This window comes from Anas acuta, chromosome 3 (genome assembly GCF_963932015.1).
Source record: "Anas acuta chromosome 3, bAnaAcu1.1, whole genome shotgun sequence".
Classification (NCBI taxonomy): domain Eukaryota; kingdom Metazoa; phylum Chordata; class Aves; order Anseriformes; family Anatidae; genus Anas; species Anas acuta.
This window is the reverse complement of record NC_088981.1, coordinates 41,333,910-41,350,035: the sequence shown is the minus strand read 5'-3', so window position 1 is coordinate 41,350,035 and position 16,126 is coordinate 41,333,910. Positions and strand designations below refer to the sequence as shown.

At 38.7% G+C, this 16,126-nt stretch overlaps 1 protein-coding gene across 1 annotated transcript in view; it reads right to left on the bottom strand.

Annotated features, from left to right (window-relative positions):
- PCNX2 (pecanex 2) overlaps positions 1-16,126 on the bottom strand; it is a 151,908-nt gene that overhangs the window by 56,528 nt on the left and 79,254 nt on the right. Inside the window, exon 21 of the mRNA XM_068676779.1 lies at positions 10,969-11,146. Within this exon, the coding sequence (XP_068532880.1) occupies positions 10,969-11,146 (178 nt within the window). The remainder of the gene's footprint in view (positions 1-10,968; positions 11,147-16,126) is intronic.

The following is a 16,126-nucleotide window of genomic DNA, read 5'->3' as shown; positions in this document are numbered from 1 at the left end:
GTGCATGTAAGAACACTCGAGTGAACCTTTCTTGGTTTTTGAGAGCCTTGTGACACTGCACCTAAGGGCCTGGAAATGTGTGATTTTCAAGCTATTGCTTTCATTAAGAGTTGTCAAGTGCCTCTAGTACTTCTTAAACTACCGTTGCCAGGGCATGCTCTGCAAAACACCTTAAAGGAAACTTGCCATCACCATTTTACATATCTAAATATACTTACTGAAGGTAATGTCATATAGAGACTACAGCACAGAGATTTAGGAAGACAGGATTTGCGTTTACTTTCTCTCCCTTTTTTTCTTTCTCCTAGAAACATATGAAAAAATATTGCTCCTTAGCAGTTTTAGCCAATTCACTACATATTTTCTTCTCTTTCTGATACAGGAACTCCAAGGATCGACAAAGTGCTATGGCTTTACTCACAGAAAAACAGAAGCTGCTAAAGTTTGCCTACATAAATACAAGGAAGCTAATCCTCAGAAACAGCTGTAGTTGAAATAAGTGAATGACTAGCCGCATTTTGGTCTTCAGTAATCATAAGACATTAGTACATGTATAAGAGGAAAGCCTTCAACACCTTTTAAATTGTCAGAACCAATTAAAATTAGAAAGGGTTAGGAAAGCCAAACCCATCTGGAGTTGAATTGAGTGAGGATGGTAAAAGGGCAACAGGAAGGATTTCTACACGGCTATCAGCAGTAACAGGAAGACCAGGGAAAGCATGGACCCACTGCTGAATGGGGCAGGGGACCTGGTAAAGAACAAGGTACTCAGTGTCGTCTTCGCTTTGGTCTTTACTAGGATGACTTTAGGAATCCCTTTGCAGATAACAACCCAGGGATGAGTGGTGTCACAGGTTGAGGAAGGCAACCATTTCACCCTCTATTCAACACTGGTGAGACCATATCTGGAGTGCTGTGCCCACTTCTGGGCTCCCCAGTACAAGACAGACATGGACCTACTGGGTTGTGTTCAGTGAAGGGCCCTGAAGATGATTATGGGACTGGAGGATATCACGTATGAGAACAGGCTAAGAGAGCTGGGATTGGTTAGCCTCAAGAAAATAAGGATCCTTGTGAAGGATCTTACCAATGTGCATAAATGTATGATGCAGGGGACTAAAGAAGGTGGAGCCATACTCCTCTCAGTGATGCCCGTGACAGGACCAACAGGCAGCAGGCACAAACTGAGATATAGGAAATGGAACTTGTGAAGACTTTCCACTGTGAGGGTGGCTGAGCATTAGAACAGGTTGCCAAGAGAAGCAGTGCAACCTTGGAAATATTCAAAACTCAGCTGGACACAGCTCTGAGCAATCTACTGTAGCTGAACCTACTTTTAAGCAGCTGGGTTGAACAAGACAAACTTCAGAATACCTTATAGCCTCAACCATTCTGTGGTTCTGTGAAGCATGAAATTTATGCTCAGTAAAGTTTTGTTCTGAATGAGGGTAATAACTTGTTCTTGATAGATGTAAAGTATATTTTCAAACAGTGCTAGTTACAAAAGGGGGAAGCTTCCAATTTGAAGGGAAAACATTAAAAAAAATCTGTGCCAAGTTTTTCCCATCTTCATAACCTCCTTAAACACATATAAAATACTAATTTTTCTTTGAGACCTCTACATCCCAATTTAGAATGATTTATCAGTGAATATTTATATTACACTTTCTTAGAACTTCGTATTTTCTACGGTTCATTAAGCAGAAAAATGATATATTTTTTTAGGGTATAAAGTTCTAATGTTCCTAGATACCTCTACTCATATGACAGTTTTGCACTCTAAACAGTTTTTAAGTCTTTGATAAAGAGTTTAAATTATCAGTATACTTAGTGAATTTAAACTACCACTTTCTTACTACTGTCAAGTGAAAATGCAGAATACGCATCTTCCTTTTATATTTATTTTATACGGACAATACATTTTATCATCTTAATCATCCTTAAGTCTTCTGTGGGTTCTGATGCCTCTACAGAATGCTGGTGCATAAACTAGTTTTCTATGTGTCTATACAAAAAGTAGAAGCAAAGACTAATTTTTTAAGGATTTCTTTTAAATCTAGTTATTCTTTCTTAACCAAATTTAAATAATACCACTAATTAGGAACGTGACTTGAAATTAATATTAAAAAAAAAGATTTGGGAGTCGGAAACACCTCTAAAATGACATCTCCTTTTCCCAGCTTGTTATATCTCAATGATATAGACAGAGATTAACAGTTGAATTTATAAGACACTGAATGTGAGATGGAGACTATGCAATGCCTTCAGCCTTTGGCAGCCTGTCTATCTGTCTAGCATCTGTTAGGACTCTGTGTGGGCAGACTCCTTGGCAATACTGGGACTAAATAATGCATAAACATTAAAATTTTCTTGCTAAGCTTGAATTTTGCTGTGTTTTAAAGAAGTATATGCACACATTGGTTTTAAACAAAAATAACTGTCATACACATATGGCTCCATGCGCTGTGTGCAACACAAAAATGAGAGAAAAAAAAAACAATTATTCATCACTTTGAAAAGTTATTTCTTTATATTCCTGTTTAGATCCTAAGAACTTGAGCCTTGAACTAAGATATTCAGATACTGAGGGCTGGGTGCGAGTGGGGGGGAACTACGACACAGGCATTTAATTTTTCACGTTAAGCTAATTCCAGTCAGTTGGTAGGTGGAGTAGTCTTGGAAGTAAATTCTGATATCTACTGGTACATTTTCTTTATTTGCATTTATATGCATATTTATGTCAATAAAATTTAAGATATATTAAAATTGAAACATTATAAGTATGCACATGTTAATGGATATGAAATTAAACTTGGGTGAAATAATTTTATTCTAGTTTGTGGGTTTGCTTTGCAGATCATTGACTTTCTAGTTTTTATTTAATGCTATTTGAAACACTTTTCACCTACAAAATCCTAAAAAACAAGATTTACTAGAAATATTAAATCTTGTTAATGCTTGTGCATAAATCATTATGACATTTTATTGGTGTATTTGAATAGAGCTAAGTTTGAATCTATGACAAATTCTTTCCAGACTGTCTTTATTTGCTTCTGCTTACATTTTACAAGCCTTTATATTGTGGAATTTCAACATCGTTGTCTAATGCAACATATATAAGAGGATGAAATTACAATCAGCCCAAGGCTCCGATACCAAATCTTGTAGGATTATACTCCTGAAACACAGTGTTCAGCACCTAGCATCAATGGTATACAAAACAGGTATGTTTTAAACAGGTGGAGTAACAAGTCTCCGAAGCCTTAAATTTTAAGTTAAATGTTAAACATCAGGCATAAATATGATGAGGATTATGACAATATGAAGATGATAAAACATACCAGCCCTGGATATGCTCATGGCAGAGGCTGCTGCTTCCAACATTGTCAGCTGACAGCAAAAGCCCAGGGAAGGAGATTGTGGTACTAAAAGAAACCATCTCCCCTATTTCCCAAGATGGGCAAAAAGGACAAGATCACAGATCAGCTTAATTTGCAGAGGACTGAACAAGTGAAGTAAATCAGCCAGGAGCTGTACCAATCCAGCTTTTTCAGTGAAGCCTTCACAGGCACGGCTGCAACTTTCTAGAGATTTCCTTTAGATAAGGTAGACATAAAAATGCACAGAGTTGTGTGTTGAAGCACCAGATACTCAAGATTTCTCTCTCAGTGCTTGCATCAACAGATACAGCACAAGGCTCTAACAGCATGAATGTAAATGAGTATTGTCCTCAATATGTAGTGAGCCAGACAGATCCAGGGAGCAGGTGTACATCCTCCTGCACCCGAGACTGTTTGTCCTAATCTAAAAGAAAAACACACCAAAAAAATAAAAAAGGAGAGAAAATTAAACTGGGGAATAGCACTGGGGAGTACAGGCTAACAAAGAGGTCAGTGACAGAACACTGAATGAAAAATCAATTAAACCACTTCTCCAATATTCAAAGGAAACATGAACTGTACAATGCTCAAGAGAGTTAAGGAGTCTACAGAAAATACCACTGGGATTATCCTGTCAAATATCAGATATAGCCTTGGGTATTTTACTCAGCAGAAAGTGTCTTAACCGGGTTTATATACCAGATATCAAAAGTTGAGGAAACAGCTGTGAGCAAAGAAGGTGCAGCTGATTAAGACACTGGATTTCAGTATGCCTGGATGGCAAGAAATGGATTAAAATACGAATTAACAACTTAATGCCAGAAGCTTTGAAGTGAAACATCAGATTTAGAGTAGGATGGAAAATCAGAAGGAGACAGAAAAAAGAGTGAGGCTTTTGACTTATAAGTAGCACCTAAATCCACTGGAACACTCAGACAAACCAAGAGTTTTATTGCCGCAAAGGTTAATTACCTTAACAAAGCACTAAGAAGGTCAATGCACTTGGCAGTGCTTTCTCATAAAATGAAGGAAAATAAGATGACATGCATTATTTCTTCCCTGTCCAAGGGACTGTGCTGTAGATGTTGAGCTCTTACAGAGTTAAGCCTGATCAACACGTCTGGCAGGTTGCTACAAGACGGCGTCTTAGCTAGAGTTACTTTGACATTCAGATGATCTTTCATAAATATGTGACATTGGATACTATGGCAAAAGAAGCATACAGAAAGAGAAAAGTTTGTATAAAATACAAAGTGAATAAAAAAATGGATTCCTTATTAGCTGGAAAATGTATTCTGGGAAGGAAGAAGAAACATCAGACAGGGAAATTGTATTCTTAAGTGAGCTCAGCAGGGGTAACAGTATTTAGGCAAATGAATTCAGTGTTAATGAAGGCAAATTTAACAAGCTCTGGTTCTTTGATTATTTTGCCTTATGCATGAAGACAAATTCAGAGCCCTCAGTGGATTTGACTATCAGAAAATATAAGGTGATTTCATATTTTAGTATTGCTAATTAGTTCATCCACACACACAAATTAAGAGGCCATTAGACTGCGTGCCAGTAGCATACAAGGCACTGAAAGAGATATATTCCTATACATTAGAGGGTTAATGGCAGTGGGTCTTACCATTCCCTTCAGGATGGGTGTAACAGATGAGCGTGTAAGCTTGGCGTGGCTCCTTCTCTGGGGTTTAAAGGAAGTTGAATGGATTTGTCAAAAACTGATATTCTGAAGTGCAGAATTCAACAGGTACGTCATCTTACTTGTGCTCTACACATGAAAGTTACAGGTAAAAGAACCAACTCACTGCAGCCTGGCATACAGGAACCTCCAACATGCTGCTGTTTACTCTGAGTTGCGAGCAGACAGGCAAAAAACAACAACAAAAACACCCACAGAGATCGCCAGAAGCAACCACACAGAGTTTACAGGGCAACCAACACTGATTGCAAGGGCAATGCCAGCTTAGATGCTTATAGATTGAGGGGATCAGAACAGCATTTACAATCTCGGCATAAATGCTGTTCTTGCAGCAGCTATTTCCATCCTTGAAGCCCTGTATCATGAAGTTCAACTCGAATAGCCAAGAAGCTGCATGCTGAAACCCACCGTCACGCACATAAAATCCAATTACAGTACAGAAGAAAGAGGCAAGATGATCAGCTTGCTCCAGGCCTAGACGGGTGCTGCAGACCTAGTGCTGGCCTACGTGAATGGCTGTAGCACAGGTATAAGAAACTCAAATATTTTCGAAGTGGATTGTAAACCTGCTCCACCCATTTGTACTGGTAATCTGGTAAGAAATACTAGACAAGATGATTTTATCAAGCCAAAAAGGTATCTGTGTAGCACAGCATGAAATATGCAGGCAGTTTCTTTAACCAACTAGATCGTGTAAGAGAGCGAATGCAGGGAAGAGGCACTCCAGTCAAGAGAACTTATAATACTCTTTGTCTGCTGATGGAGATTCTCCCTCTGTATTAAAAGATGACAAGAATTTGAAGTTCTCCATCTGTGTTACTGGAGAAGGATCACTTTTTTCCATTTACATGCATGTAGATCTTTTCTATGGCTCTAAGAAAGATATAGCTGCAGGAAAAATGGAAACAGGTTGATTTCCCAGCGGCCCCATTCAGGTAAGTTAGATAATGCTACAGGCTCAAGATTCAAACTGCTCACCTATGCATGTTTCCTTGAAAAGGATTCACCCATACAGCCAGACCACTACGAACAGCAGAGTGACGTCTACTTTGGTAGCAATACCCCAACATTCCTAAGCTGTTTTAAGAACATCTAAGTCCATCTGAGAGCTTGCTGGTGTCCACTTTGCCTAAGCTTGTGAATCTTAATTTTCTGGGAAGCAGCATGGACTGATCCTTGGGTACCACCTTGTTTTAAGACATGGTGACTCTTTCAGTGGACCATTTTGTTACTTCTTGCAGGTGTCCATCCACAGGCATGAGGGATGCTGCTATTTCCTTGTTGCTATGGTCAGCCTTGCCTAGGAAGTCTGCAACTGCAGAAAAGTAAACCAGACGCTTTTTTTTTTTTTTTTTTTTTTTTAAATTGCAGACAGGCAACTATGTACACTGTCTCCTGGATATTACAACTGAGGGAGAGTTGGCCTTAGTTTGTACACTGCCAGATACAAACATCACAAAGAAAGAAGTGGATATGTCTCTTCTTTCCTCCCCAGTCATTTCTCTCTTTGCTTCCTCAAATCAACATTGGCACCAATCAAGGCTCCAAAAGTAGTTCAGGAAGACAGTATCACACTTCACCAACAAGAGTTAAAAGATGCGCATGGCACTGGATGAAATGCAAAGCTGGATCTTTAGAACACAGAAGAGAGCTGGGGACAAGCCTTGCCCTAGGCATTTCTGTTAAAACTTAACCAGTTCCAAACCAATATCCTGGCTGTTTTAAAATTATTTGCATTGATTTCTAAATCACACTTCACAATACCTCTTCATTCTTGACTTCAACAGCTGTTATTCCAGAAATCCTTTAAAAGCAGCTCACACAGCTGCCAAGGAGGACAGTGCTGGGCACATTCCTTTTATTATTTTTTAAACTGCATTGAAGAAAGATGGACTTGGTGAGTTATATCACACTTCATATGCTCTCCTTCTTGTGTGTGTTATGTATGTTAGAATTTTTCCTCCGTAGAAATCAGAGATCCATCTTTTCACCATTATAAGAAAGGTCCATCTTTTCACCGTTGCACAACCGTGTATTCTTTCCATACCCCCAAACTGGTTAATATTCCCACGGTTTCTACCCTACTACAGAAAAAAGTTCTTACTGTTAGGTGCCTACAAAGAAACCTCCTAAGCCCCTGTATAGATTCCATCTTCAATGTGCCTTGTGAAGAATATATTTGCAATTACACGTGGTTTTCCTGTTTCACCTAGTATGAACATACTTATTAACCTGTGCACTGATACTCTAGCATCTCCTCAAAAGACCAAGAGGACAACTGGCTTATATCAGAAGTTTACATGGAATCATGAAGACCATGAAGACTGTCTTGATTATCCAGTTCAATTTCCCATAGAGTATACATACAGTTTTTGAATGAACTATCACATTTTTAAAAAGGCCATTCAGCTCTGATTTAAAGACTATAGACAATGGGAATTTCAGACAGGAGAATCCGAGGCTGTAGCCAACAAGACAAACGGTGGGTGGCTACATGGAATGTCCTGAAATAAGAAAGATTGAGAAGTCTTGTTCCACTTGATTTGAAAGCTGTAATCATTATTAAAAATAAAGTCTTTTCTAAATGTTTATCTTGCTCCCTTCCTTCAGTAATTTGAAAGACAAAATAGCATACTCAACATATGGCTAATGAACTTCCAGCATTAATTTTTCACATTCTGAAAACTGGTCAGAACGTGAACAGCTGTTCCAAAAAAAAGTGAATTAATCATGTGGTATTAATAATCATGTTAAAATAGACCAAAAATTTATGTTGGTTAAAAAAGCCTCAGGAATAGAACTGAATAGACTCTCTTGTTCTCTCTATCACCCCAGTGTGGGTGGTTTGGATATTTGCAAACGGATAATCTCAGTGCCGTGATTCGGACTTCCATGCCTCAACTTCTTCAGAGGGCAATATGCTCATTTGGAGCATCTGATTTTACTAAAGTACATTAAATCAACTGCACAATGGGGAAAATGAGAGAAGCACAATCAGATATTCAGAAATATCCCAGCCAACATTATTAGCAGAGTTTTATTCAACACAATCTGCTTCAAGATTCACTAGCACAGTTGTGAATGTCTGTTGAATTTAGACACTTTCTCCAGTTTCTGGCAGAAGAAAATAAATGCTTACTGCTGCATTGCTCTGACAGCATGCAAATCTTTTTTTTTTTTTGCGGGGTAACCATGCTGAAAAATTGCCATCACTATGACTAAAGTATAGCACTTGTAGGGTTCCATAATTCTGATGGTAGGAAGTTGACACTTTCAACAAGCAAGCAGATAAGAGCCATGATTGTGTGATAACTTCTGCATAGCCAAAGGTGAAGACAACACAAACTATTCTGGTTCTTGTCTTTATCTTTTTAAAAATAGCTTCAAACATAAAAATGACTGAACTACAGATGGACAGAATTTGTGAAGGCCTGTAATGCTTTTAGGTACAGATCTGGATGTAGTTTGCTTAGTGCCTACAGTATGGAATACACGTATCATCTTTATCCCCAAGTGAGCATATCCTTTTAAGAAGTTCCACAATATTGAGCTAATAAAGGCTCAGACCTTAATTACAGTAAAGAAAATATGTTCTTTACGATTTGAAATTAATAGGACTTTAATTGCTATCATCTGCTATGCTATTTTTCAGATTGGCTTTAATGATCACTGTGAAACAGTGCGTGTGCTTTTGTAATATAAATAATTCAACCACTTAATTTCATTTTTTTAAAATGGAGCATGGAAAGTCCACTTGATGAACTAATGACCTGCAAAATTTCAGATTTAATGAGATATGGAGAAGATGACAGATCAATGCTAAAACTGCATTTTAAAAACACATCTCTACTAGGTTGAAAGCCTGTATTAGAACAGTTATTCCAGCACACATCTCTACTCAGTTTGGTATGCATCCTTCATTATCTCATTTCTATTGCTATAACTTTCCTTTGTACAGTGAACAGTAGATCCAGACTAACGAAGCAACTCCAAAAAAAACCACCCGACCAACACTGAAAAGCCTCTACGTCTCTCTCTTCCAAAAAATATATAATAGCTCACACCAGTATTTTGTGATACGCTTACAAGGTCAACATTTTCAAAAGAATTAATGTATCCTGAAACTTCCAAGTTCGATGCTCATTTTTTGATTCCTTAAGGAGGTTTTTGGAGAATTAGGTTCAGGGCTATATAAGTTGTTAACTGGACACAGGGTTTCTGTTGAAGCACATAATCAACAACCTGCTTTGGTGGTAAAAACGCACACACACCCTTTCCCTAGGGAACACAGTAGTGCAACAAGTACTTGAAAAACTGCCACGACACAAACAAGTTCTGCATCCCTTTCACTACTCATCTTCCCTCAGAGGTAAGAAGCTTAAAAGTTACTCTGACCCTATTTTAGGATCACATAGTATGTGGTGGGGAGCGGTTCTTCCTAAAGCAGTGCTTCTTAAAAGACGGTTGTGAAGCTCTTCTTGATCCTTTTCTTCCTCACTTCATCCCTTAGTCCCTGCCTTCTCACCCCAGCACAGAGGTGGTGCAGCAGAGCAACAGTACAGGACTGAGGATTGGAGGCTTTAAGAAGGTGAAGCTGCTGCTGGACAGTGGCCCAAGAAAAAAAAGGCCATGATGACTCACACCCTTACTGTTAGTCCTTCCCTCCTCCCTTCCAGCAGCACGGAAATAAGTGAGGAGAAAGCCTTAATTTCTGCTTTGCACTTTGCCTGAGTGACTGGGAACCACCAACGTAACACCAATAAACTGGGCTTTTCCTCAGGAAGGCTGAAACTTGGTGTGGGTGGGAGCAGCAGTGTTAGCTGATGCTCCTTGTAGAGAAGGGCTCAATACATCTACGCATTGATAGGCATCTCCCACAGAACATACTACAGTCAATATGGAACCGTGCCTTTCTTCTCTCATAAAAGAAGTCATGTTAGCTGGGTCATACTCACACTTGTAGCAGGAATATTTTAGTGAAAGAAACCCACCAAACAAAATCAACAACAAAGGACAAGAAAAAAAAGCACCTCAGCAGAATTACCTCTGGACCGTATTGTATGTTACAACAATCAGGGACCAGAGAGTTTAAAAGCTAAATGTGAAAGAATTGGTAAAAGCTTCAGGCCAGTCTTCAGTACTTTCTCATGTTTTATCTAGGTATCAGTTAAATCTACTTTTCCCAGTGAAACAGCATGGGTAGTCAATCAAGGCAGGATATGATCCAAATGATGCAGAAAGTGTTTTTTTGTTGTTGGTTTGGTTTTATTGGTTTGTTTGTTTTGGAAGTTAATGCAACTAGAAAACATTCTATACTAGCCAAGGGTTAACAATGAGAAAGAGGAAGGAGCTTTGAGGTTAAGGTTAAGGGCAGCATTACAAAGATAACGCATAGAAACTAGGAAAAGAAAAATGTTAAGTCTGACATTAGGAAAACATTTATTATCCTGAGGATGATTATCTAGTGGAATAATTTCCCAGAGGAAGTTGTTGAGTTGAATACAAGAGGCATTCAAAGGAAACATAGATAAAAAACACCCAGGCGATTGATCTGGAGGGCAGCCCTGCACTAATGACCCAAGAGGCTCTTTCCAACTCATTGAGGATTTTGCTCTTGAAAATGATAGTTATGAACTTCTGTAACAACATGTGAACAAAAAGTAAATGCAAAACACTGCACAAAAACAGAAGACATTTAACTGAAACCTTGGTTTTAGCTTACAGATTTTTCTCCTCTATAATACCAATCATCTGTGCCTATATATGTCTGCATCATTTCTAACAAATACCACCACATATTGATCAGCACAGTGACATTGAGAAGATAAATCAAAGCTATGAAATACATTTTTCCAAAGAAATGACAGTAGTTAGAAAACTTGCCTTGTGAAACACAATGGACATCATGAAGAAATCCAGCAAGAAATTTTCTGAAATGTCTCTATAGTCAAATCGGAAGAAGATCACAGTAAAGCTCAAAGTAACAAACTGATTAATAGGATTACAGAATGAGGAACGGAGGAGTTTCATCCCAGCAACTGTTATCAGGATAATATCACAGCTGTAAGAAATACAGAAAGAAAAACCTAATCAAGTCAAAGTAATAAAAACATTGAATTACGAAGCTCTTAAATACAAATAGCTGCACCAGATGTGTTTCAGATTGCTTTGTATATCTAAATCTACACATCTTATTGATTTCTGATGTTAATCCTGTGTTCTCTTAATAATCACATTACCCATCTGCAACTTTGTATTTTATCACGCACTTGTAATCTGTGATAAAGAAATAATTAGGTACCAAAAGAAGAGTATTGGCTACTAAAATCCAAGAACCTAAAAAGGCTATACTATATATAGCTCTTAAAATAAAATTTGTTTCAGAATTTATCTTCATGCTTCCATTAATCTATTGCTGTAATATAAGAAAACATCTTGAACCCACTCCAATTTTTATTACTAGAAATTTAACTTGATCACAGTTTATCAATATTCTCCTATTACACACTATGCCTAAATTATGGATAGAAACCCCCATGGATATGAGATGCTTGAAATCCTTAATATTATTGTTTTGCAGGTCATCTAGTCTATATAGTAATTCCTTCATCAGATGAAAAGAAATTGTGCATTGTACCTACATGTTATAAAATTCATGCAATCTGCATTTCACTCTCCTTTATTAGACAGTGAACTTAAGCTGAGAACTACTATGTGACCATGCAGAAAACCATGAAGGTCTCCAAAAATTAAAGTGCTTGCTACTGTATCTCCAAGGCAATAATGTTCCTTTTTTTACTATCCAGAAAACTACACAATAAAAAAAGGTAGTAGAATTAAATGAGAAGAAAAGATGGAGGTAATGTGTTAGCACACCTTAAATTTAGAAAACCATTCCAGTCTCTGGATATATATCAGAACTCTGAGACTTGAGGTTAACATTTTTTAGTTTTGTTTTTAAGATACTTTACAGAATTAGAAAGATGATCTTAGCAATTTTGATCTCTTGATAATTACAGCCCACTTAGGGGGTTACACACTAGAAAGGTCTCAGACATCAGTTTTAGATCACCCAGGTAGAATCAAAACCAAAGGCTCCTCTTTCAGTGTGAGGGGAGAATCAGGCAACAAGCAAACATCTAAAGTTAGCCTAGAGGAAATCCTAGAGGAAATCACCAGGATGGTGATGGGTTTGAACACAATGCCCCATCTTAACCCACGCTGACCTAAGACTGCAGGTGTGGAGCCTTTGTCTCCTTCTGTTCCCTTCTGCACAGTTAAGCGTTTTTGCTCATTCTTGAAGGTAACTGACCATGGCTGTATTCTTCCAATAGAGCGGTTGTGACACCATGCTTTCCTGCAGCACCCTGCTATCTAGAATACTTGCATGGGAAGGAAAGAACCCAAATCCATCCACTTTCCAGCCCTGGAGGAATTGAGACCCACATTCCATCCTCCAAAGTACCCTCAACTGCATTTGTTTAACTCTTCTGCTAAGAAGAGTTAAAGGCTTTTTGTCACCAGAAATGCAGAGTAAGATTCCACATCTTTGTTGGCAAGCACTCCCCTGAGATGCGACACAGTACTGGGCTCCACACAGTAAACACTGGCATGGTCCTGTATTTTTATCTAACAGCCACTAGAAGACACGGTGATAGGCTTTAAAGCAGGAATTGGAACCCATGATTCCTCACCATTACAAGAACTTCCTTCCCACCAAAGCAGGAGGAATCAGGAGCAAACCTTCCATAGCCTCCACTTTCCTGGCAGGAGCTCAGCAGTTGGACTTTCATTAAATGAAGTAGGAAACACCGACTGCGCCACCAAAGTCTTTAAAAGGAAGGAAACAGAAGCAGTATTTTGTGACCCCAATCCTGATCACATGTTGGGTAACACCTCTCAGCTCAAAACCTTTGGGTGTTTGCTTCCTAGTCAGGGTAAGGTAAAAGTGATTTATTCAGAAAGCTCCAGGCACGTTCAGAAGTACACCTTGAGCCTCCTAATGAACCATCAAGTCAAGTTCAGGAGTATTTAGTGATATTAGGCATCCCCAGGGCTTTCTGGCACTTGAACAAGTACATTCGGATTGCAGTTTTACATGTTGATGCCTAAGAGCTGTATTGGATCTATTCCTGAAAAGACAACATAAACTTAATAGACATGTACAAGTAACTCCCTGTGAACTGAGAGCCAGATGACTTCTCCTACGTAAATCAAACACAAACACTTTTGGGGAGATGTGTTGTGTTTTGATGCTGGTAAAAATAGATGGGGATTTTAATGAATACTGAGTGACTTCATAAAGTAGGCCACATATTTGCAAAATGCACAGGAGGTTCTCCTCCATCCTGCTGCGAACCAGGAGAATACCTGCTGCCATGACTGACATTTGACAGGCCAGAAAGCTCCAAACAGGTTTTCATCATTCTAGGAAGGCTCTCAGCCTGTGCATTTCCAGGTTGATCTCATGTGGCATTTATTCATTACTGTGTATTTTCCTTAATGAAGATACAAGTTTCTCTGAGTGCAGGTCATTCTAATGAATCACCAGGACATCACTCTTTGAATGAAATACCAAGCTGACCTTATTTCTCGCCTTGTCAAAGCTGCTGTTTTCAATTTTCCCCAAATTCCTGAAGGGCTAACCTAGCGCCTAAATCGAATAGATTCTGAAGTCACCAGAATCCATCCCAATGCGTCACGTGCAAACCATTTGGATCTTATATTTCACAGAAAGAATAAAATTCTTACAACGTGGAAGCATTTTCACATGGAAATTTTAGAGATGATAGAGCAAAAAGACGACTTTTTCCTTACCAAATCTGTTAACACCTGGAAAATTTCACAAAAAGGACATTTATAAAATAATGCTCTCAAGGGGTAGCAGGTAATAAGTTGCTCATTATCCCACTTCTTTAAAGATACTGTCGCACAAGATGCCTTTCCCGGTGCCTTAACTCCCAGTAGAGAGAAAGCGGGAGAGAGAGAATGAGAAATAAGGGCTTATTTCTGAACTCTCTGTGGCAGGTAACATGAGAAGGCATTTCAGCTTGTCAGCATGAATCCCACTAATAACCAGCACATTAGGGTCTCCAAAGTTGTAGCGAACTTCTGGCTGTGAAAGCAGCTGTGCTGCCTCTCCAAGAAGCAAACCACTTCAGTCCTTTTAATCATAAAACAAGATGAAACTTACTTTAAGAAATAGATTTGAATCGAGAAAAACTCCAAAATCAAATCATATGAAACTTATCACATTGGGTATTTTCAGACACAGAAAAGGAGAGTGCCTTCCCTTCTCTGCAGCATGATACAGTCTGATCCTTGGGTGGTAAATATGTAAGGAGTGTTCCAACAAAAGAAAATAGCTATCTATATACCGAGGGTTGTATTTTCTCTGTGTTAGTAAGATGGCATATGAAGGACAAAGGAGAATCTAGGACTCCTTCAAGGGCTTACAGAGTTGAGGAGAAAGAGATCGGATCTGAGGACAAAGGTCTTGTGTGTGGCATTTACAAGCTAGTCTTAGTGGAAGAATACTAAAGAGGAGTGCAAGAGAAGGGGATACTGGGAGTGCTGCAACCTCAGTTACAAGAAAAAGAAGGAAAGACATGAGGATCGGTGTAGACAAAAAGCAGACAGAAAGCGATGTGGCAACTTCCATCCTCTCCTGCTTCTGTGCTCCTATTACCAGAGGCAGCAGACCAGGAGAAAGCCAACAAGGGGCAGGAAAGGCAGGTTCTGTACCTTATGGACTAAAAAATCAAGAGTTCATCTTCCTTGCAGTCCACTAATACAGTTGTCACATGGGTAAACATAGCCCAAACTGATTTGTACCGCCAAGGTCAGCAGTAGTCTTGACACAGCAGCATTCACCCATGGGCTTTACTGTCTGAAAGCAGCTACAGCTCTATAGCTTTACCACTGTCAGCATAGGGTTTAGCTCCCTAAGTCACAGCATCTCTTTGACTGAAGTCTGGGCATACCTGAGTGGAACTTCTTTGAAATTGCAGTCAGGAATTTTATTTTTATTGGCATGCTAAAAGGTAGATTTAAATCCAAGGTGATCACACATACACACGGAGGATGGGGAAGCAAAGGATTGTCATGTTATTCCCCTACAGGCTAAACAATCAGAGGCAGACAAATGTAATTGCTTTCTTTAATCTCAAGATTTTTGGACAGACTCACTACTTCTGAAGGCTTCAGGGAGGTGATACTTTAAAGTGTAATTTAGCTTTGAGGAATGACTATGCAGAAATAGCACCTTTTAAACTCCACATATTTGCTCTGTGCATGTATTCACTCACGTCTGCTAACTACTGAAAAATATCATTTTGATTATGTTTTAGTTTTCCCAGCCCTGCAGAACCAAATACAGCGATGGTCATCAACACAGACCTACCCTGAATAACACACCTAAACCCCTGAAGCACATCAGCCTTAGAATCTCCCAAGGACAAAAAGGTCAATAGGGAACTACACAGCCCATCTGAGTGACTATTGAGAGTCTCTCTGGAAAAGCAGCTGTCTGGGAGGAAGGTATGGAAAAATCTGTTTAACAATCTATGCTAGTTTTAGCCACTATAAGCAGAGAATATATTTAAAAATATATATATAAAAAAATTAGTCCTTAAAGCTGTGTTATTCTTTAAGAGAAGAATAAGCAAAACATGCATTTGTACATTAATTTTTAAATCTAATTTTTAAAGTCAAAAATCTAAATTATTATTAATACTGAGGAACTTCTCCCTGCCCCAGCAGTTTTTCCTGGTACTGGAACTTTCCTTCCTGAACACAAGCTGTTTCTTTGTTTTTATCATCTGCATCACTGTCATTCTGATAAAAAGACTGCAGAAATTCTGCTCACTGGGGATACTGCAGTCACTAAGCCTGCTGAATATCTGCAGTAGGTAAGTCACCAACCAAAATATTTACCATAAAAGGCTGTCTCTGCAAGAATCATACTGTGAGTCCATGGATCACTTCTGCTTAATATCAGAGACAGACTTGGGAAAAGGGAAAAAAAAAAAGTATATCCATA